This window comes from Heloderma suspectum, chromosome 6 (genome assembly GCF_057233095.1).
Source record: "Heloderma suspectum isolate Gila_16-S chromosome 6, 16-S_ref, whole genome shotgun sequence".
NCBI lineage: Eukaryota > Metazoa > Chordata > Lepidosauria > Squamata > Helodermatidae > Heloderma > Heloderma suspectum.
In genome coordinates this window covers 37,457,516-37,482,074 of record NC_139463.1, presented here as the reverse complement: position 1 = coordinate 37,482,074, position 24,559 = coordinate 37,457,516, and the positions used below count along the sequence as shown (strand labels likewise).

The window sequence follows — 24,559 nt, the reverse complement described above, 5'->3', positions numbered from 1 at the left end:
GCTCAGTGGTCGAGCACATGTTTTGCACGCAGAAGGTCCCAGGTTCAGTCCCTCCCTGGTGTCTCCAGGTAGAGTTGGAAAACGTCCTGCCTGAAACCCTGGAGAGCTGCTGCCGGTCGGTGTGGGCAGTACTGGGCTAGATGGACCACCGGTCTCACCCACTCTGAGGCAGCTTCCTGTGTCTCATAGTGTTGCTCCATACTTTCATCTGACCCTCCTCTCCTGCCACTCTGACATATCAAAAGAAACCTTTGACGGCCTTGGGTGGAGTAGAATTGAGGAAATAACGGGCCTGTTTCCTAAAGTGTGCTGCCAGGTGTGGTGGCACAGCTGGGCAGTTGTCAGTGTCCCATCACTGCCCCCCGACAGCTGCTCTTCCACCTTCGTACATTGTGCTGCCAGAATGTCTGTTTCCTCCGTTGGCAGTGGTGCTGCCCCCTCTGCTGTTTCCGGGGAGATCCCACCCACTCGTCTTTCTGCCAATAGTGGATATTTACATGCTGGAGGGGTGGGAGGATAAGAGAGAGGATCTGGGGTCATCTGTCGTTCACGGCATGGTGGTGGTGGTGGAGAGCATGTCCCTTTGGGCGCCTCCAGCAACACCAGACAGGCTGCTTAACAAGATCAGCCTCGGATGGCCTTCTCTCTGTCCCATCAGCCGGGACAGCTAGACTGGTGGGGATGAGGGAGAGGGCTTTCTCTGTGGTGGCCCCCACTTTGTGGAATTCCCTCCCTAGGGAACTCCGCCATGCCCCCTCTTTCATGAGCTTCCACCATGCATTAAAAACGTGGTTGTTCAGGCAGGCATTGGGGGTGGGTTAGGGCATTTTTAGAAAATGATGTTTTTACTGTACAATTTAATTGTTTTAAACCATTCTATTACATACTTTGTACATCGCCCAGAGTGGCTGGGTGACCAACCAGATGGGCGATAGATAGATAGATAGATAGATAGATAGATAGATAGAATAAATGTCCCATGGCCCATTCCAATCTTGAGCTGGCCTTCCGTGCTACTTTCCTTATGCTTTAGCAAAAGTGCATCAAAGTAAGTTTATGGCCAACGGAAATGGAGCGTTTGCTTCTATTCTGTGCTATACGACTGTTTGGATATTTGGTTTGTTCTTATTGAAGTTTAATATAATTCTGTTCTTTTTTCTTTTTTTCTCTTCCTTCTTTGGCTATCCTCCCTTTTTTTCTTTTTCTTAGAATATTGTAATGTTGGAAATTGAAGATTCTGATTATATTGTTGGTAGTGTTTATTTCATTTATATAAATAAAATAAACATAGATTCAAAAAAAGTAAGTTCCTGAGAGAGCCCCTTCTCCCTTATCAAACTGCCTGGTTACTGAGGTTATCAGAGGGCATGCTTCTGATGGTTCCACCTGAACCTATGACCCAACTGGAGTCCACCCGGAGAAGAGCCTTCAGTGTGGTGGCCCCCTTTCTGTGGAACTCCCTGCCTCTGGAGGTCAGGAAACTGCCAACACTGTGTTGTTTCCAGTGCCTCTTCAAATCAACTTTATTTCAGGAAGCCTCCCTTGACTGACCAGCCATAGTTTTTCTAAAAATAATTTTAAATATGGAGTTTTATTATTTTATCTTCTTATCTTTTATTGTTCACTGCTCTGGAGTCTGTCTAGATGTTGTAAATAAATGTTGTAAGTAAGTAAATAAAGAAGTTGCTAGTCCAGCCTTCCCCGACCTTTTGCCCTCCAGATGTTTGGGACTTCAACTCCAGTCAGCCCCAGCCAGCATGGAGTAATAGTCAGGAATGCTGGGAGTTGTAGTCAAAAACATCTGGAGGACACCTGGCTGGGGATGGTGGATGAAAATTCAAAACTCTGTGAGTTAAAGATCTGGGAAACAAAGAAGCCAGTAGTTGGAACTGGGGATTACCGGCTTTTATCCAAAGACCTGTGGTATCCAAAGACTGCTGTGTGAGTGAAAGCGGAGAGGGGTTATTGAATCCATTCCCTCCTCTACGGTTTCCTTTGCCCCTACTGACGCTACCCTGGAAGATCACCCAGCCACAAAAAAGAGAGCCGCACAAGACAGTGTCAAGAATTCTAACTGATGGCATCTTCTGGGTTGCCGACACATTTTCAAGGAAAGTCTTTTATCAAGGGAAACGTCTGTTAAAACAATACAGAATTGTGCACTTGGAAAAGACAAAAACACCCAGTGCAATAAACAGTGTTGAATAAATACTGCAGAATCTAATCATAATATATACACAGTGCTTAAACAATATGTAACAGCCATTACAATGAATTGCATGGAAAAGATACATTATAAAAAGCCTTAATACTCAAAGTATCACAGTCAGATGGAAGTTCTTACTTAGAATATATATGCCAATTAAACAGATCCTTAATGTTTCTTAATAAAAACTGCTAGGGTACGTTTTCTGCTGCAGTTCACCTAAGTAAATTAAGATGCATTAAAGCCAACAGTGTGTTCATCGTTGTCCCCTAAAGTTTATGGCTGTGCATTTTGCAGGCAGGAGACCTACTTACTTGTGAGTAAACATGCAGAGGATTGGTATTTGGGATGCTATTTGACAGTACTGCAGAATGATTCAGTCCTGTTTCCTTCTGAGTAAACAACGCGGAAACTTTCTCCTGCTTACTTCTGGGTAGGCTTAACATGGTAATAATCTCATTTGGCCCAGCCCACTCTGTCTTCGGTCCCACTCACAGCTGGAATGTGGCCCCTGAGACCTTTCCAATTTTGCAGTTTGGTCCTTGAGCTGAAAAAGGCTCCTTACCCCTGCCCTAAACTACCTTTCTCTAATTTAATTAAATTGGTTAATATAATGACCACAATTGTTATATCAAGTCACAACATGATAAATAGCAGTTTTTTGGAATAGCATGTAAATTACAACAGGATACATCCCTATCCCCCTATCAGCCTATTGTTTTAAAAAGCTGGAGCTCAAAGGTGGTCCCTTAACATTTAATTTAGCTACAGGCAACGGGTTTAGGGAATGACCTGAAATGTGACCTGTTGGGTTGACTACATTTTAGGTGAGCTGCAGCAGAACACTTGTTCCTAGATGTTTTTATTAAATAAAAACAACAGAGTCTTGTGGCGCCTTAAAGAATAACACATCTATTTATTCTGGCATAAGCTTCCATAGACACTGTCCACTTCACCAGATGCATGAAATGTCAGCCTCAAATCGGCCTATTTATATACACATGCTGGGCTCACGGCAGGGGAGAGGGGGACACAGGGGGGAGATGTAAACACTGATGTCAGAGGGGATTGAAATACAAAAAAAGTGCAGAGTTGTCATCCACAAAATGTGGTTGGGGTGATAACACAGATCTCATTACAGTGGTGAGCCATTTAATGTATCAAAATGCAAAATTGAACCCCATAAAAAGTACAGTGTGGTACATGAGAGCCAGTGTGGTGCAGTGGTGAGAGTGCTGGACTGGGAGTTGGGAGATCCGGGTTCTAGTCCTCACTCGACCATGGAAGCTCACTGGGTGACTTTGGGCCAGTCACTGTCAGGGTTGCCTCTGAGCACAGGGAGTGGCACACTAGCTCAGATTCTGAAGAAGAATTGCAAGATGCCCGGGAGGAAGTTTCCCAGGCTTGTCCAGAGATGGAGACATAGACTCCTCAGGCTTCAAAGGCCCAGCTGGATGGAGAGAGCCTCTCTTCACACACCCCTGTGAGAGATAGCAAACAGGGAGAGGTGGGGCTGCCAGCCATAGATGCAGGGCCAAGAGAGAGATGGCAGGGGTGGAGCTTAGACGGTCTGCCCGATTGGCCCGGCGTGAACAACGGCACTTAGAGGCCTCACAAGGGAGAGGAAGATCCCCCCCACCCCTTAAGTTAGGATAGTAGCCCGCCTTTCTTCAAATGGTGGGCAACTTTCGTAGCTTTCTTTTGAACTCCCTGAAGGCATTTCCTTTGTAGACTGTGAGTCACTGACAATTTGCATCTGTATGACCCAATGAAGTAAATGGATTAAAAGCCGTGGATTAAAGCCTTTTGTCTGTGTTTTGATTTGGCTTTTGAAGTTTTCAGCAGGGGCAAAGGGCATCCTGACAGCCATAGACTCTCAGACCAACCTACCTTACAGGGTTGTTGTTGTGAGGCTAAACTGGAGAGGAGGAGGATTATGTACTCTGCCTTGGCTTCCTTAAAGAGGAAAAAAGGTGGGATATAAATGTAATAAATAAATAAAATACAATTATTATTACCTTAACGGTTGCCATTTACAAAGTGTTTGGTGATAACGCAGACACCATTAAGTAAAATATTCCCCCCTAAGCAATAATTTTCATAAGATCATGATATTTTGGGTACTGAGGATTGTTATGAGATGTTTTTGTATGTAGTTCATTCTAAGTTAAATACTGTTGAAATACTGAGTGATTAACCTGCATGTGTTGTGGATATTATAGGCAGATACTGCAATATTGGTTTGAAACAGTGTATTACGTGGGGTGTTTTGTCTTGGTCACGTGTGTGATTTTGTATTGGTTTTGCAGACATTTTCCTTGATAAAGAGTTTTCTCGAAACACAGCAAGGGCCACTTGTGCAATTGTCTCTTTTTTTGTTCTTGGATTTTTCTATGACTGTAACTAATCCTCTCTTTTTAATGATCCCCCAACCCTCCGTAGGCAGGCAGAATGTCTGATGAGGTGGGAGGATTTGTCAGCTCCTAACTGGTGCAAATGGCTCCAAGCTGTTGACTTGGTATCCCCCTTTTATCAAATTAATTAATTAAAGTATTATTAACAATAATAAATTATTTAAGAATTATAATAATAATAATAATAATAATAATAATAATAATAATAATAATAGCAATATTTCTATACCGCCCCATAGCTGAAGCTCTCTGGACAGTTTACAAAGTTTACAAGCCTTAAAAATACAATTTGGAAAATTTAAAAACATAAAAAACCATACAGTATACACAGAGACAACGTATATCTAAAAACAACTTTGAGCCATCAGCCAAACCATAAAACAAATCCAGGATCAATTAAAACTCATCACATGCTGCCAAATGCCTGGGAAGGGAGAAAAGTCTTGACCTGGCACCAGAGAGATAACAATGTTGGTACCAGGCGAGCCTCATCGGGGAGATCATTCCAGAATTGGGGCGCCACCACTGAGAAGGCCCTCTCCCTTATTGCTGTCTTACGAGCCTCCCTTGGAGGAGGCACCCAGAGGAGGACCTTAGATGTCGAGCATAGTGTACAGGTATGTTCGAGCTGGGAGAGGCACTCTGTGAGATATTGCAGTCCCAAACTGTGTATTTTTATGCCAGTCCTCGACTCAAAAAAAAAAAAAGTCTCCTGGAGTGGCTTACAATCATTGGTAAATGACAGTCTGCATGCAGGCTTACAATGTAAAAAAGAAATGACACGCAAGGAAAAAGGGGATGGGGAAGGAAAAGGAAAAACAATTAGAATTTCAGCGGGGCTAGCGTTCCGTGCACCTCGGTGTTCAGTCATGCCGGCCACATGACCACGGAAGCGTCTTCGGACAGCGCTGGCTCTTCGGCTTAGAAACGGGGATGAGCACTGCACCCTAGAGTCAGACACGACTGGTTGGGGACACCTTTACCTATACCTTTTAGTGGAATGGTCCTGCTTTGCTTCTTATCTCCTGGGAGGGGCAGTCCAACTGGTATATACCCTGATGTTCCCTCAGCCTGCTCCTGTCTCCCTCACTTCTTCTTCCCCGCAGGGCAGTTGTTGTCAGTTACTTAGCCCTGTGGAGCAGGGAGTGTCCAAATGGAACAAGGCCTTGATGTTGCCTTTCCAGTTATGTAGCTGTTAGGCCATCCTTCCCCACCTTATCTGCTTCCAAATGTCCCATTCTTGGTCATGTGTGCAATTTTAAATTGTCCAAACCTTCCTTCCTGACCCTAGCCAAAGAAACCGAGCATGCAGATTGACAAAGCATATGCACATTTGCCTTAATCGGCACAATTTATTCCATTTGCAGGAGGTGGAATTTTTCACGTTGCAGAATCTGATATTCTATAGAGTGGACTGCTGCGTTCTTTTAATGTGCAGTGTTGACTTTCATTATCTGGAACACCATGATGGTTTGTTTATTGTACTTTAAAACTGCCCAATAACCCACATTCTCTGGATGGTGTACAATACATTAAAAACATAAAATACAAACAATGAAACATGAATGAAACCAGCATATAATAACACCAAGATAAAATCAGCAGCAGAGAGTAAAAACAACAACACTCCATCACATAACACCACTGTTAAAACAAGCAGCAATAAAAGTGCAGTGATATAAAAAACACTGAAACAGTTCTTAAAATGCTTGGGAAAATAAAAAGGTCTTCACCTGGCGCCTACAGGTTTCCAGTAGGTTGTGCTTAGAGATTAGAATCCTAGCAAAAATGTGAACTGTGGGCTACCTGGGAGTAGATGTTACCTGACCTGAGCTTTAAGTGTTTGCGAGTTCTCACTTTAATCTACCCAACTTACCTAAGGATGGGAAAACCAGGAATGCTTGAGCTCCCTGAAATTCTCCAGACTTACTACAAAGCTCAGTTCAGCTTGTTCCTGTTCTTGCTTGTGACCTGTGTTTCGGTTCATTCAAATGGGGAAAGTTGTACATTTTTCAAAATTTGCACATTTTGAGAAAGTTGCACATTTTGAGAAAGTTGTGAACTTTTCCAGTACAGTTTTTGCTAAAGCAAATGCAAGTTCAGGAATTTGCTTATCAAATTTGCAGATGACACAAAATTGGGCAGGATAGCTAATACCCTGGAAGACAGAAACAGAATTCAAAGTGATCTTGATAGGGTGGAGCGCTGGGCAGAAAATAACAGAATGAAATTTAATAGGGATAAATGCCAAGTTCTTCACCTAGGAAAAATAAACCAAATGCACAGTTACAAGATGGGTGATACTTGTCTCAACAATACTACAAGAGAGAAGGATCTTTGAATTGTTGTAGATCACAAGCTGAACATGAGCCAACAATGTGATGTGGCCGCAAAAAAGGCAAATGCTATTTTGGGCTGCATTAATAGAAGTCTAGCTTCCAAATCATGTGAAGTACTAGTTCCCCTCTACTCAGCACTGATTAGGCCTCATCTGGAGTCCTGTGTCCAGTTCTGGGCGCCACACTTTAAGAAGGATGCAGACAAGCTGGAGAGAGTTCAGAGGAGGGCAGCAAAGGGGACTGGAAACAAAGCCCAATGAGGAGAGACTGAAAGAAATGGGCATGTTTAGCCTTGAGAAGAGAAGACTGAGGGGAGATCTGATAGCGCTCTTCAAGTACTTGAAAGATTGTCACAGAGAGGAAGGCCAGGATCTCTTCTCGATCATCCTGAGTGCAGGACACGGAATAATGGGCTCAAGTGACAGGAAACCAGATTCCGGCTGAACATCAGGAAATACTTTCTGACTGTCAGAGCAATACAACAATGGAACCAATTACCTAGGGAGGTAGTGGGCTCCCCCACATTGGAGGCATTCAAGATGAATCTGGAGAGCAACTTGTCAGGGATGCTTTGACTCGGATTCCTGCACTGAGCAGGGGGTTGGACTCGATGGTCTTATAGGCCCCTTCCAACCCTACTATTCCGTGATTCAATGATTCTATGAGAACATGTGCTCACATTTGTGTTCACATTCCAGGTTGCGAACGGGGTATTTTTGAGTGATTTGTGAACTGAACTGAAATTCCCATACATCCCTAACCTTACCCTTGTCCGCTTTCCTTGTTTCTCTGGGCCACTGCAAGGATCTTGGGGCTGGACTTGGTGGTGCGAGACGATAATGGGAACATCCTGGATCCAGATGCTACTAGCACAATAGCCCTTTTTAAAGCGCACGAGACAGCATCGAAAAGAATTGATGAAAGGATCCAAGAAGAAAAGGTATAGGTCTTGGCTAATCTGTTGTTCTCTCAACAGGAAGCTGAAAATAAATGAATGCCAAGCAATTGTGGAAACCCCATGAATGTCATAGGTGTGCCAGCGAGAACAATATGAATATTGTGGTGGTTTGAAGGAACCGATGTGACCTCCACCTCTTTACCAGTATTGCAAGATTGGATCAAACCATAATTGCAGTGCTTTTTATTCAGATTTGAGATGGGCGAGATCTCTCCTGCTGGCCTCAGATTAATTCAGAAATTATCTGAGTTCTTCCTTCCCAAGTCAGGAAGGACTCACATCACTTTCCGAGCCAATCCAAGCAGCTCTCCAAAACGAATCCATTCCTTTGCCTAGGACCAGGTTACAGGACCAGGTTACTGGAGTCCAATCCAGCCCTCCAGAGTTCCCCAGATTACCACGCCTATTTCCTCAACTACCGATCATGTCGTGTTTTCCCCGCTTTTGCATAGTTTTTGTCCCATTCTGAAAGGTTGAAATGCCTCCCCTAAAGCTTAGGGCCAAACTAAACATTCTGTTAATCAAGCATACTCTTGCATGCTTGCATGCAGCCCCAATTTGGTTTGGGACCATGTGCTCCAGGAGGGTTTTTTTTTAAACACCCTTCCTTTTCACCCCTGAAATTGCAACACCACCCCCACAAGGGGGTGGAAGATTTAATGCCACCCTCCCGGAGCACCATAGTCCTGGTCCAAATTGGGGCTGCCTGTGCTTACACAAGAGTAAGGAAAGCTGTCATGCTTAGCTACACTAAGTACACTAAGTTAAGTACACTAAGATCACACCCTATTTTGCCTTTGGCCCCAACACCACTGCAATACAGCCCCAGATAACTCCTCTGAAATCGAATTCAGCCCTCTGGCTGAAAGAACTTCAACACCCCTGGCATGGAGGGATGTTTGAAGGACAGGGCTCTTGTGCCTTTAATATTTGCATAACCAGTATAAGTATACCCGATGAAGCTTTTCTCAGTATGTAGGTACAGTGATGGGAAAAGCTGAACCTGTTGGATTTTGGCCTGTCATGCAGTTATTAAAAGCATAGGAGCCCTGAAAAAAAAAAGTCAGGTACCCTGAAGTAAGCTGTCTGCTTGGATCCTGTTGAAACGTTCACGGCCTGAGGTGGTACAAGCCTTTCTGAAGTCCCATCAGATGGCCTTGATCAAATTGCAGCTCCCAAAGATTTAATCTGTGCTATTTTCGAAGTGGGAAGAGCTGGCACCTGCTTTGTGGGCATTGTTGTCAAGGATGAGCGAGGTAGAGCTGCACATAATGTGTATTTTTAGGTTTTTTTTAAAGGAAAAAAAATAATGTTGGGGCTGTGTGTAGCATTGCTAGCCACCCTTGGAAATGAGTTATTTTCCGAAGAAGACTATCCCTGATTGAATACATCTTTGTCATTTAAGTGTGTGCATTTCAGTTGATTTTAGTAAAAAACGATATTTATGAAACAAGAAGCATCCATTCTTTGTCCATGGAGCATGCTCGTAATCTTAGATTAGAACAGAGGAAATACGCCTGTGTGTAAAAGAAGAGAGATGTCTCTTTTAAGAATGTGTGTTCCATCTGAAGCTTTTATAAATACTTGTATTTATATTTTGGGAGGGGGGCTTTGTGTAGATGGATGGATGGACAGACAGACAGACAGACAGATTTGCTTCTTGGTTAATTGGAGGTGCCTTTGTAGTTGATTAAAAAATCATTTTAATCAGCTAATCTAACCAATTAATCAATTAATATTGCAGCCCTAATTCTGTGCCAGCCTTCGCCAACCTGGTGTCCTCCAGATGTTTGGACTGCAAGTTACAGCATTCTTGACCATTGGCCATGGTGGCTGGGGCTCATGGGGGTTGTAATGCAAAACATCTGGAGGGCACCAGGGTGGGGAAGGATAATCCATACATATACAAACACAGTTTTTGTTCACCGATGGCTCTGACCAAAAGAGGCATATTAAGATGTGGGGCTGAGAAAATTGATTGTTTTCAAGAGTGGTTGGGGCTTGCAGGTGTCATCTCGCCGCTCTTCCTAAGAGCTCACTTTCTTGTTCATCCCTTTGTACCTGCAAGTCTCTCCAGCAGAACGTAGACCTGCGGGGACAGTCTATCTTCAACACAACCCACACATACAGTCTGTATGTCAATTTCAAGAATTTTGTCTGCAATGTTGGCGAGGATGCAGAGCTGCTCATGAGCCTCTACGATCCCGATCAATCCAAGTTCATTAGGTATGTTGCTAGTATAACAATTCAAACAACAACACAATCCCTTATAGCCTACAGCACCTTGGTCAATATCATGAAAAGAGAGGGCGGAGACAGACATTGACTGCAGTAAGGTGACTCTTAAGCTGCACGAAGGTGATCCCTCCAATCATGGTTTGCGAATGAGCAGGCATGAGCCTTGGGATCACATACTTCCTTCCCTTTTGCTTCACATGCAAGCAGAGGAGATGAAAAGCTTCTGCTTGTAGTTTGCAGCAAGCCACAGTTTCCTGTTTTGTCCGGATATGGGAAAACCATGGTTTGTTACAAGCCAGGCTATCCAAACCAAAATTTCCCATAATTGGATGAAATGGGAAATTGCGGTTTGTTGCAAACCACATATGGAAGCTTTTCCTCTCCTCTCCTTGAGAGCAAAAGAGGTAGGAAGGGGAATGTGCGAGTCCATCATTTGTGCTGGCTCATTTTTGTGATGCGGAACCATGGTTTGTTGTTACTTGTGACTTGGGCCATAATCCAAATCAGGGTTCATATTGCATCAGTTCAGCCATGTTCTGAAGCCACCTTCACAACTCGTGGTCAGATGAGAATCCCTCCTGCTGCTGTTAGCAGTGAGGAAAGAACCATCTGTATCGGGATTGTGGGGATGTGTGCAGGTATATATGTGTGCCGCCCCCCAGCTCCTGAGCCAGCATTACATGTGGCCCTCAGGACTGAAGAGGTTGTGCACTCCTGCTGTAAGTCCCCTGTGCCTAAAGCACTTCCTGTTTTTCTTTCCATGAAATGCCAAAGCACCTGCTGGTTTGTTTCACTTGGATGTACAATGGCCTGTCTTGGCACAGTTTTGCCACTTGGCAAAGCATTTCGAGCATAATTAAATAGGATGATGTGTAAATGGCATAACTATGACAGTATTTTTTTTTTGTAGCGAAAACTACCTGGTTCGTTGGGGGAGTAATGGAATGCCAAAGGAAATTGAAAAGCTGAATAACCTTCAAGCTGTCTTTACGGTAAATGCTGTTGTTCTATCCTTCTGAAATACCATTTCCTCACCCCGCTTGCAGACAGAGTTATTTGTGTCACACTCTTATCATTGTTGCTTTAATACATTTGTTGTGATAGATCATTGCGGGAAGCTGTGGGATGGGTCTGGGGTGGGGGGATGGGTCTGGGGAGGGGGGGTGGGCATCAACCTGGGTGCTGTGTAAACACGGATTGTTATACTGCCTAGAAAGCATGGTGGTTGGCAAGTTGTCTCTGGTGTATCTGTTTGCAAAGCCAGCCAAGTAAAAAAAGAAGAAAAGGTCATTGTAACAAAAAAAAAGTAACAAAGGTCATTTTGACATGCTGGCATGTTTTGATTACGCACTGCTGAGTTCCCAAGATTTTCAGACATTTCCTGGGTTTTTTAGTAGCATCTGACCTAAGATAAGAACATCAGAAGAGCCCTGCTGGATCAGACCAAGGGTCCATCTAGTCCAGCATTCTGTTCACACTGTGACCAACCAGCTGCCCACAGGAAACCCACAAGAAGGACATGAGTGGAACAGCACCATCCTGCCCATGTTCCCCAGCAACTGGTGTACATAGGCACACTGCCTCTGGTACTGGAGGTAGCGCACAGCCATCAGGACTAGTAGCCACGGATAGCCTTCTCCTCCAGGAATGTATCTAACCCCCTTTTAAAGCCATCCAAGTTGGTGGCCATCACTACATCTCGTGGTAGCTTGTGGCAACATGAAGTATGAAATAGGAAACTCCTAGAGAACCATGTTATTGGACAGCCTAAATATAGTAAGGGTGTAATTCTGTGTCTGTTCAGACAAAAATAAAAAGGGAGAGGGACAGGGGGAGTGCGACCCTGTTGATTCTCCTGGACCTCTCAGCGGCTTTCGATACCATCGACCATGGTATCCTTCTGGATAGGTTGTCTGGGTTGGGAGTTGGAGGCACTGCACTACAGTGGTTCCGCTCCTACTTGGATGGCCGATTCCAGAAGGTGGTGCTGGGGGATTATTGCTCTGTGCCATGGCAATTGTGCCATGGGGTTCCACAGGGCTCTTTTCTATCCCCCATGTTGTTTAACATCTACATGAAACTGCTGGGGGAGGTTATCCGGAGGTGTGGGCTGAGGTGCCATCAATATGCGGATGACACCCAGCTCTACCTCTCTTTCTCATCAAAACCAGGTGAGGCAGTGGCTGTTCTGAACCAGTGCCTGGGCACGGTAATGGACTGGATGAGTGCTAATAAACTGAAACTCAATCCAGACAAGACAGAGGTACTGTTAGTGGGTGGTTCGTCTGCCCGGCTAGGTGATATTCAACCTGTTCTGGAGGGGGTTGCACTCCCCCTAAAGGATCAGGTTTGTAGTTTGGGGGTGCTCTTGGATCCAGAACTGTCACTTGAGGCACAGGTGAACTCAGTGGCACGGAGCACTTTTTATCAGCTTAGGCTGGTATACCAACTACGCCCTTATCTGGACAGAGATAGCCTAGCTACAGTTATCCATGCTCTGATAACTTCTCGTCTGGATTACTGCAATGCGTTATATGTGGGGCTGCCTTTGAAAACGGTCCGGAAACTTCAGCTGGTCCAAAATAGGGCAGCAAGATTGTTAACAGGGACTGACCTGCGAGCTCATATTACGCCAGTACTTTTCCAGCTGCACTGGCTGCCAGTCCATTTCCAGGCCCGATTCAAAGTGCTGGTGTTAACATTCAAAGCCCTTAACGGCTTGGGGCCAGGTTACCTGAAGGATCGCCTCCTCCCATATGTGCCTGCCCGGACCTTAAGATCATCATCAGTGGCCCTTCTCCATGAGCCCCTGCCAAAGGAAGTGAGGCGGGTGGCTACTAGGAGGAGGGCTTTTTCTGTTGTGGCACCCCGGCTCTGGAATGAGCTCTGTAGTGAGGTTCGCCTGGCGCCTACATTGTACTCCTTTCGGCGCCAGGTGAAGACCTTTTTATTTTCCCAGGCATTTTAGCTTTCTAAATTTTTATCTTTGCTGTTTTAAATCTGTATTTTAAACTCCTGTACTGCTGCTAGGTTTTATTGTGGTTGTATTGTTATATTGTGGTTTGTTCTATATATTTTAAATTGTTTTATTGTGTGTTGTTTGGTTTTAGTTTTTGTGAACCGCCCAGAGAGCTTCGGCTATTGGGCGGTATAGAAATGAAATAAATAAATAAATAAATAAAAAATAAAAATAAGTCCTACAGCTCCCAACATCCCCCAGCCAGCCATGCTGGCAGGGGCATGCTGGGAGTTGTAGGACTTATTTCTGTCTAAACAGGCATTGAATTGCATCCCAAATAACATAAAAACCACGGCCTTTCTTTTTTACTGCAGTGATTTCACTATGATGCTGTTGTATTTATTTATTTGTGCGTGCTTTTTGGTTACTGCCCTTTAACAAAAGCAGTCAGGATGACTTAACAGACATAAATATAAAAGCAATAAAATGTTGCTATTTTTTTTTTAAAGAAATCACCAATCGTACAAGCAATGATAAAATAGCAATCCAAAACAGCATTAAAAACTAGTAAAACCAGTTAAGAGGCTGGGGAGAATAAGCCTGTCGTCTGCTGGTGCTCAAAAGATAACAGCTTTAAAGATAAACCACTTTGACGCCCGGACAAGTCTCCCTGGAGAGAGTTGCACACACAGTTGCTGCCCGTCTCATTCGAAACAAGCACAGAAAGGCCTTGACAGCTTATCTTGGCACCCGGGCAGTTTCACGTGGGAACGGGCATTCCTTCAGATGCCTGGGTTCCAAATCACATAGGACTTGATTGGTAAGCACCAGCTTCTTGAATCATGCTCAGAGGTGACCAGAGCCAATGGAGTTCCTTCAGTACCAGCAAGATACGTTCCCAATGACCGGACCTTGAATGGTTTAGCAAAGGCCTGTATCTCAATGATAGAGCACATGCCTCTGAATGGGGAGGTTCATTTTGGCATTGGGCCTAATAGTGAGGGATAGACCTATTATTGTCTTCATTCCTTGCCTTCCTACTTATCTGATTTGAAAACCAAAATGCTCCCAGGTTTTCACGATCTTTTCAGAGGCCCAAGACTGTAACAATAAGGACAAATTATAACTCTTGGAAGCTCCTTTTCCTCCCCCTATTTTGTACTGGCCTAAAGGATACTAATTCTGTTTTTCAAAACTTCTAAGAGAGCAATCCTATGGTCTCTGGGCGAGCATCCCAGGGACCATAGGATAGGCTGGATTCCCCCCTCTGAGGTTGGAGATAACGCTCTGACCTCAGAAGGGAGAGTTGGAGATCTGACCCCCTCCCCCAGCCCTTCACAGCTGGTGCAGAGAGAACCACACCAACTGTCTCTCCGAGGCTGGAAGCAACCCCAGTGAGGGGGAAAAAGGGGTGTTCCAGTGGGCAGGGAGGGGATGAGACCGGAGAGGCCAGGATATGAGTTTTCTTGAGCCTCCTCCAGCCTCCTTCTGTCCTCCTCCGAAGCGCCCTTGCTAAAAAGCCTGCCTAGCAAAATCTGCAGGGTGAGAGGATGGGGAGGCAAGGATCGCCTCCAATGCTCTTCCTGCCCTCCATTGGATGATTGGATGTCTCTGAGTTTGGGGACTTCCGGACGCCAAGGGCACAATGAATAGGATTGTGCCCTAAAAATTTTTAATTTATTTTTTTAGTTATGAACCTTTCCCTTCTTTTCTGTTATTATTCATTGTTATAAATGACAAATTGTTTTTAATGATGGACAAACGCAGAATAATTCTGGTCCACTTCCCTGTCCATAGCATATTTGCAGTTGATGCAAAGGTGAAGCCGTCATTCCAATGGTATTTAGTGGCGGAGTGGTTAATTATTTATTCTCATTTCCTGGAGAGTAGCTGAGCTATGTTAACGGTCGCATCCCAACAAACTTTGGTCTGGGTTCTTACTTGGAGGAGTTACCAACTGTACAAATCTTTTTTAACTGGCAAAGCAAGAGAGCGAACGTGAGTCAGCAGGCAGTTTGTATGCTTGGAAAGGGGGTAGCCAGCTTGTATGTTCACAGGGTTTGTGTAGAAGAGCCTGACATGCATATATTGGTACATGTATGCACCTCCTGTAACACTAAGGCTGAATGTGCAGCAACTGGGAGAATGGCGACTGGGTACATCAGGCACATGGCTAGCAGAGGCAATCTCACTCACCACTCACATATTCATTATATGCATGGGGGGGCATCTGAATAGCCCTTATGTGTGTGCATTAAAGGACCGGGGCACACACCAATCTCTTCCATTACTCTACTTGTATCTCACCATATTACCATTCCTATTCTGCAGATAAGAAACATAGGAAGAGCCCTACTGGATCAGACCAAGGGTCCATCTAGTCCAGCATTCTAATTTTTGTGGACTGCCCAGAGAGCTTCGGCTATTGGGCGATATCGAAATGAAATAAATAAATAATAAATAAAATAAATTCTGTTTGCATAGTGGCCAACCAGGTGCCCATGGGAAAGCTACAAGCAGGACATGAGGGCAACAGCACCCCCCACTCGCCCATGTTCTCCAGCAACTGGTGCACATAGGCACACCGCCTCTGATACTGGAGGTCGCATAGAGCTATCAGGACTTGCAGCCATCGATAGTTTTCTCCTCCAGGAATTTGTCCATCCCCCTTTTCAAGCCATCCGAAGTGGTGGCCATCACTACATCCTGTGAAAGTGAAGTCCTTCCTTTTACTTGTCCTGAACTTCCAACCAGTCAGCTTCAGGGGATGACCCCAGGTTCTAGTATTTTGAGAGAGGAAGAAAAATGTCTCCCTTTCCACATTCTCCACACCATGCACACTTTTGTAGTCCTCTGTCATGTCTCCCCTTACCTTCCTTTTTTCCAAGCTAAACAATGCTAGATGTTGCAGCCTTTCCTCATAGGGGAGTTGCTCCAGCCCTTTGATCATTTTAGATAATATAAATGAAAAACACATTTTTTTCTCATTCGTCTCAGGGAAACATAATTTGTTGCCCTTCAGCTAGTTTGATATATGGATATGCAATATTGCAGGCTTACGTATCCTGGTTTGCATCCAGAGAAGCATGAGCTCCTCCCACTTCCTCCTTCTCGCTGCAGCCCCTTGGGCCCCCTCAAAGCCCAATCTTGAGGGTTCCAGGACGCTCTAGAAAGATGTGGGATGGGCCGTGGAGGGAGCTGCAGCTGGATAGGAGATTTGGTGGAAACTGATGACCTTCATCTCCACCATTCTTGAGTGAGTGGAATTGCCTTCTGCTGATGCAGAGGACTCTCCAGATTGCACCCCTTATATCCTGTGGACCACTTCTGATCAAAGAACCAATGGAGTATAGGAAATAGTGTTGACTTTGGACCAGGTAGAAACCTTTGTATATATAGGCAGGGGTCTCCGTGTGTGGGCGTGTAGGCAGGGGTCTGCAATTTGGGACTGATCTCCAAGACTTGGTTTAGGTCTATGCAATAGCACGTAAGGGCAGGCAAGGCACTTACTGGTTTAGCCGCTCCAAAGTGAGGTGCTCCTGGTATGAAGACACCAAAGAACCTACAGCCTTAGAATCATAGAAGCATAGAATAGTAGGGTTGGAAGGGGCCTACAGGACCATCAAGTCCAACCCCCTGCTCAATGCAGGAATCCAAGTCAGAGCATGCCGGACAGATGGCTGTCCACCCTCATCTTCAATGCCTCCAGTGTGGGAGAGCCCACTACCTCCCTGTGTAATTAGTTCCATTCTCGTCTTGCTCTAACAGTCAGGACGTTTTTCCTGATATTCAGCCGGAATCTGGCTTCCTGTCACTTGAGCCCATTATTCCATGTCCTGCACTCTGGGATGATGGAGAAGAGAGCCTGGCCTTCCTCTCTGTGACAACCTTTCAAGTACTTGAAGAGCGCTATCATGTCTCCCCTCAGTCTTCTCTTCTCAAGGCTAAACATGCCCAGTTCTTTCAGTCTCTCTTCATAGGGCTTTGTTTCCAGTCCCCTGATCATCTTCGTTGTCCTCCTCTGAACTCTCTCCAGCTTGTCTGCATCCTTCTTAAAGCGTGGCGCCCAGAACTGGATGCAGCAGTCCAGATGAGGGTACATTCCTCCCAATCAAGGTGCTGATAGGAAGCAGGGATCGCTGCACAGTCGCTGGGATGGTGTCCACCACCTTTATAACTCCCAAGGTTGGGAGGAAGGCTCGTTGCTTGTCTGGCTCCCCAGGGCAAGCGTGGCCAGTGAAAATATGGACACCTGTACATAGAGTGTGCATAGATTACAGGCAGGGTCCGCTGCTTCAGGTCCTTACACATGCACAAACACACACACTGTATGAATTCCAGTCATCAGAACAGGGTTGGTAGAAATCAACCTCACCCATCCATGGGTCGTTGGACGGTAGCCTTGATCAGCCACGTGATGGTTGTTTTTTCTCTTGTTCACAAAACAGTCCGATACCATTTGATGGTCTTTGACTTTGGTCTCTTTTGCCCTTCTAGGATCTCAGCAGTTCTGACCTGATCCGGCCACGAATCAGCCTGGTGTGTCAGATTGTGCGAGTCGGCCACATGGAGCTTAAGGAGGTTAAGAAACACACCTGTGGGCTCCGGAGACCTTTTGGAGTAGCAGGTAGGAGGAGCTGTGATGGCTGAAAAGGCTCTTTTCTCAAGGGAGTCCTGTCGGAAATTGGTTAGGAGGCTAGGGCAGCAATCCCTAGGCACAGGTGAACTCAGTGGCACGGAGCACTTTTTATCAGCTTAGGCTGGTATACCAACTACGCCCTTATCTGGACAGAGATAGCCTAGCTACAGTTATCCATGCTCTGATAACTTCTGGTCTGGATTACTGCAATGTGTTATATGTGGGGCTGCCTTTGAAAACGGTCCGGAAACTTCAGCTGGTCCAAAGTAGGGCAGCAAGATTGTTAACAGGGACTGGCCTGCGAGCTCATATTACGCCAGTACTTTTCCAGCTGCACTGGCTGCCAGTCCATTTCCAGGCCTGATTCAAAGTGCTGGTATTAACATTCAAAGCCCTTAACGGCTTGGGGTCAGGTTATCTGAAGGATCGCCTCCTCCCATATGTGCCGGCTCAGACCTTAAGATCATCCTCAGCGGCCCTTCTCCGTGAGCCCCGGCCAAAGGAAGTGAGGCAGGTGGTTACTAGGAGGAGGGCTTTTTCTGCTGTGGTACCCTGGCTGTGGAATGAGCTCCCTAGTGAGGTTCGCCTGGCACCTACATTGTATTCCTTTTGGCGCCAGGTGAAGACCTTTTTATTTTTCCAGGCATTTTAGCATTTTAGCTTTCTAGACTTTTAGCTTTGCTGTTTTAAATCTGTATTTTAAATTCCTGCACTGCTGCTAGGTTTTATTGTGGTTGTATTGTTATATTGTGGTTTTAATGTTCTATATATTTTAAATTGTTTTATTGTGTGCTGTTTGGTTTTAATTTTTGTGAACCGCCCAGAGAGCTTCGGCTATTGGGCGGTATAGAAATGAAATAAATAAATAAATAAATCCAAACCTGGGGTCCAATCCTGCATTTGAAAGTTCCTAAAACTGGCTCTCAGCCTAATTCAAGGATACAAGCAGCATGTCCCCCTCTGCCATTGTACCCCACCCTACCTTTCTACCAAGAAAACAGCATTCCAAGTAGAGATGTGTGAGGAATTCTTTTCAATTCATTTTTGATCAGGATTTAACCAGTTGGGATTGAAGATGGACTTGGCCACGATCTGCAGTCAAAGTCCTTACATTTCTGAGCTTGCAAGGTGGTTCGTGGAACACTCCCCCCAAAAAAATGTGTTGATCAGCATATGGACATTTGAAAAATGTGCATGAAAAGCTGTGTACTTTTGGGAAAATGCAGAGAAATAGGCTATAATCAGTGGGAGAAGAATTTGTATACTTCAAAGATGCGCACGATTGATGTGTACATTTGGAAAAATATGCTTGAAAATGTGCACGGATTTTCATGTGAAAAAAAAAGAAACAAAGCTCGCAGTCTGATCTGGACTCAAGTTAGAACAAGCTTCGAGACGGAATCTGGAGAACTTTGGCGAGCTCGAATTTGGCTGATTTGCGTATCCCTGCACTCAAGGCGGCCATCTCTGCCCCCTCCCCTCAACCCACTCCCAATTTACCCAGGGCAGAAGATGAGGGATGTGGTGAAGCATGTCTGTTTCCTCAGCAGAGCTTCCCTTCCAAACTTGGAGTCCACCTGGACTGCATGTTCCAGTGTCCCCAGTGGGAAGGTGACATGACTTGCGTCAATATCCCAGGTTACACGATTTGTCCACTGGGCCCAGTGTTGTCTACTCCAGCCTTCCCTGACCTGGTGCCCTCCTGATGTTTCAGATGAGAACTCCCAGCATACCTGACCATTGGCCATGCTGGCCAGGGCAGTTGGGAGTTGAAGTCCAAAAACTCTGGAAGGTACCAGGTTGGGGAAGGTTGGCCTGCTTTGACTGGCAGTGGCTCCCTGGGATCTCAGGCAGGAATCTTCCCCATCACCTACCACCGGATCCTTCGTAGTGGAGATGCTGGGGGTCTGAACCTGGGACCAGTGAAGGCTGGCGGCTCCTATATCAGTGGGGCAGTGAAACTTCCTGACTGTTAGAGCAATACGACCATGGAACCAGTTATCTAGGGAGGTAGTGGGCCCTTCCACACTGGAGGCATTCAAGGTGAAGCTGGACAGCCATCTGTCAAGGATGCTTTGACTTGGATTCCTGCACTGAGCAGGGGGTTGGACTCGATGGCCTTATAGTGTCAGGGTGGAAACTGAGCCCATAGAGCCCCAGAGCAGTTCTGATTCTGAGGAGGAACAGCAATCCGTGGGAGAGGAGCCAGCTCATCCCTCACAGGCACAGCAGCTGGCAGAGATTCCTCTTGCCGGCATTCCTGAGATAGATAGTGATCCTAGCAGTGAGAAAGTGTGGGAATGAGGCTTGCTAGATGCTCGACGCAGACTCAGAGAGCGACGAGCGATGGAGGGCGCTGAAAGGAGGTGAAGCGCCCGTTTGGCGTGCAAGCAACGGCCGCCTCCCATGGACCCAAGGGAAAGAGGGAGGATCTCTCCCTAGCCCATAAGTTCTGGGTCTTCAAGTGACTCTCTTTCAAATGGGGATCAATTGCCTATTTGAAGCTTAGGCCACTCTGCTGTTCCTTGCTTTAGTCGCTGGTGATTAGCATCTGAAAGAGTCATTAAGTTGTAAAAGGTTTAAAGCTTTGAAAAGAATCCTTTCATCCGTGTCTTGAGTTGGCTATTGGAGTCTACTGAAAGAGGCCGCCAGGGCGCTCCTGACATATAGGCCCCTTCCAACCCTACTATTCTCTGATTCTGTGAATCCGCTCTGAGTTTCATTCAGAACCAGTCAGAACTCTAAAGGAGCTAGATTGCGAAGCACTTTGGATAGCTACTTTAGAGTTCTGAGAAGGGATGCTGGAGATATTTGAGACAAACTAAAATGAGTTCAGATTTCTAAGAGTCTGACCTGTGGAATCCACTGCTGACTGGCTTCCTCTGGCTGCGTGGAGTCCATGGACTTTTGGATCTTTTTTTTTTTTTACTTTCTCGAAATTTACGCAAATTTATTAATAGGAAAATGCACATGTTTCTGCTGAGACTGGTAAATATACACGGGGAAAAGTTGAATGGAATGGGGGACAGTACGCTAAATGTCATGTACTAACATAAATGACGTAACCTGTTACGAACCCTCTTATGGAATTATTTGCATACTTTTCCACATAACGAAAAAAATGAATTCATCTGTGAACAGACACTGGAATAAATGACACAGCACAATCCACAAAACACACACAGGACAGATTTCACAAAATCTGGATGTCTTTAGTTCTGACTGAAACCGGGAGCAGATTCGCTGCTCCACTGACATCGGAGCCACCAGCCTACACTGCCTGGAGCTTTCTGCATGCAAAGCCTGTGCTGTACCTGTCAGGGGTGTTTCTGAGTGCAGGGAGTGGGATAGCAGTTCAGATTCTGAAGGAGAACCGCCAGACATGGGGGAGGTGTTTTCCCAGGCTAGTCCAGATATGAGTAGGCCGGCTTCCCAGGTTACAAACATCCAGCTGGCTGAGGATGAGGGTCCCTCTTTACCCCCCCCGCCCCGTGAGAGACAGTGAACAGAAGGAAGTGGAGTTTGGGGAGCCTTATCTAATAGATGCCAGATGCAAGTGCAGAGCAAAGAGAGAAGGCAGGGGAGGAACTTAGATGGTCTACCCGATTGGCCTTGCAGGAAAAGCTGCGCTCAGAGGCCTCACGAGAGAGAGGGACCTCCCCACTCCTTAAGTTAGGCTAGTGAGCCCGCCTCCTTCTTCAAATGACAGGCAACTCTCGTAACTTCCTTTTGATTCCCCTGAAGGCATTCCTCTGTAGATTGAGAGTCACTGAGAATTTGCATCTGTAGGACCCTGTGAAGTAATGGATTAAAAGCTGTAGACTGAAGCCTCTCGTCTGTGTATGTTTAGGCTTATAAGTAAAGTGAGGGCTAAAGGAATCCCGACAGTACCGCTGAGCTACGGGCCCTCATATAAAGTTGCGGCGGTTGGCTTTTAAACCAGAAGAGAAATTCCGAGTCACGTGGAAGCTTGGATTCAGTGACTTGAATGTCAGAAAAAGATGATCGCCTTACCTGCTCTCCCTATTTACATCCTTGGGGCCAAGCTCCATGCTGCTTTGAAGATGTAGCTAGCAGCTACATCTTTCTTACTGGTGCAGCTAAGACCTTAACAGCATCTTACTTTGATGGGGTAGGTAGCAGCTACAGCTACCTTTTTTATTCTAAAGAAAGCACCTGGGCTCTGATCTGAATTGGGACCCTAGCGTGGGGGGTAGGGAGTCTTTAAACCTCCCCCCCGCCACTCACACTGTGGTCCCAATCCTGATTGGGGCCCATGCACTTACTTTAGAGCAGGCTTCTCCAGTCCGGTGCTCTCCAGATGTGTTGGACTAGAACTCCCATCATCCAATTCAGCATGGTCCTCCAGGTGTGGTGAACCACATTTCCCATCCAGCATGACCCTCCAGATGTAGTCCCAACACATCTGGAGAGCACCAGATTGGGGAAGGTAAATGCAGGGGCCCCATCCAGATTGGGACCACAGTGTGTGTGTGTGTGTGTGTGTGTGTGTGTGTGTAGGGGAGAGGGTCAATGCCCCCTACGCCCCACACTAGGGCTGCAATCCGGATCAGGGCCCCTGTGCTTTTTTTTAGAGTGAAAAAGGTAGCTGTGGCTGCTACTTACGCCCTCAAAGGAACATGCCGTTAAGGTCTTAGCTACACCAGTTCCTTATTTTTGAAAAAAGGAAAAGAAAAACAAAAGAGTGACTTGAGAGGTGAATGAAGAAAAGAGGTGCTTCATTGGCCTTTGTAGTTCGTTGATCTGAAACGCACAAGGCCAAGTGTGGCAAGCTTGCAGGAAGTTGTGGCTTCCCTGCCGTTTACAACAGACTTTCACATCCCTTTCAGGAGGCCCGTTTTCCCCCAGGGGAGAGGCTAAAACAGAGGTTTTAGAGAACAAGCTTTGCAATGGCAGTGAGGGATCCCTTTATCGATATTTATTTATTTATTCATTCATTCATTCATTCATTCAATTACTAACCCGCCTATGTACAAATACTCTAGACGGTGTTCAAGGTTTAAAACAATTTAACAAAAAATTAAACAAGAAAAACAACACAGCATAAAAGCAGTGTATGACAGTCGACAGAGAAGAATGAGAGTTGTCAAAAGGGAAGGCCTGCTGGAATAACAGAGTCCTTAATTCCTGCTTAAAAACCTTCCAAGAGGTCAGCAGGTGCATTTCAACCAGCGTGTGGCTGCCAGTCCCATGTTAGGCGGCCGCAGCAGAGAGCCCTCAGAGGACCTGAGGTGGCGGACTGGGACGTAGGGGAGAAGGCGCTCCCTAAATAATAATAATAATAATAATAATAATAATAATAATAATAATTTGCAAGCCCTGCAATAATAATGATACCTACAAAAAAGCAACAAAAAAGTGGGGGGAAGAAAAGGAAAAGAGGTGAGGAAAGGATTCAACACTTCCATTTCAAATATCTACATTATTATAAGCAGACCATATATCCAAATAAGCATCCATATGGAATTGGCAGCTGTGGGAGATACGTTCGAATGTAGCAAGAGCATCTTCAGTCCACTGAATGATTGGTGGGTGTTTATCCTTCCAAGCTTGAGGTGTAAGCCTCTTTGCAACTGTAAGGGCTCTCAGTATCCACTTTTGCTCTCTGTCTGTTAATCCCCCATACCGGGGATGTTATTTAGAAATGTATGGACATCCGATATTACCACAGATTTTTCAAGAATGAAGTTTATACTAGCAAAGTCTTCTAACCAAAAATAAGCCAGTATAGGGCATTCCCACATTATATACCTCAAGGAGGCGTTGTCCTCATTACATTGCCAGCATCTGGCAGAACTAGCCAGCTTCTTAAGGGATGGGTGATTCCTGCCAGATGCTCTGAGCTGTTTAAGGGCGCAGTCCTATGGAGATATGCAACTGCCTATCAAATGCAGGGCAGAAGATGTGTAGAGGGGATCGTCCCCTCTGTGCTTCTCCTGCCCTGCATTCGCAGCTAGACAGCCAATTTCAGCTGTCTAGCTGCGGGACAGCGGAGCGGGGGAGGAAGCTGTTGGACGACACATAGGATGTGTCATACTGGAATTTCTGCCTTCCCTGCCCCGGAACGCCCCCTGGTTTTGGCCACTCCACACTCCTCTTCGGAGCGTGGAGTGTGGGGATGTCGCACTCCGGGGAAGCGGGGGAAGGTCAGTTCTCCAGGAACTGACCTCAGAGCACAGGCTCTGAGGTCAGTTCCCAGAAAACCACATATCCTATGGCCGTCTAGCTGCCGACTAGGGGCCATACGATTGCTCCCTAAGAGACTGTTCAACTTTGGTACATTGATATACCACCTTTTTCTCTCAAGGAACTCAGGCTGGGCCATGTGGTTCCCTCTCTCCCATTTATCCTCACAACAACCCTGCGAGGTAGGCTAGGCTGAGAGAGAGTGACTGGCACATGATCATTCAGTGAGCTGCGTGGCTGAGGGGGGTTTGAACTGGGGTCTCCCGGGCCTAGTCTGGGGCTCTTACCACTACACTGCAAGGCATCTCTGGCCTTTATTAAATTTTTATGTACTGTAAAAATATGAACGGGAATCACTATAAGAATAAAAGCAGCAGCTCTTTCTAAGCTTGGGATGGTGGGGCAAGCAGGAGAGCCATTGTCCTTGCAAATTCAGCGCAAATCAGAGAGGATTCAACCATGAAGGTCACTTTGGGCCAGTCGCACACCCTCAGCCTAACCTACCCCACAGGGTTGTTTTGAGGATAACATGGGTAAGGGGAGGGATCAGTTGTACAGGTCTCGGGATTGAAGTAAGGCCAGGATTGCAACACAACACA

General features: G+C 45.8%; 1 protein-coding gene across 1 annotated transcript in view; it reads left to right on the top strand.

Moving 5' to 3' along the window:
• The window catches only part of DOCK5 (dedicator of cytokinesis 5), a 234,958-nt gene that overhangs the window by 85,030 nt on the left and 125,369 nt on the right, over window positions 1-24,559 (top strand). The window contains exons 7-10 of the mRNA XM_084803950.1: window positions 7,764-7,899; window positions 9,986-10,143; window positions 11,066-11,147; window positions 17,612-17,741. Of these exons, the coding sequence (XP_084660076.1) occupies window positions 7,764-7,899; window positions 9,986-10,143; window positions 11,066-11,147; window positions 17,612-17,741 (506 nt within the window). The remainder of the gene's footprint in view (window positions 1-7,763; window positions 7,900-9,985; window positions 10,144-11,065; window positions 11,148-17,611; window positions 17,742-24,559) is intronic.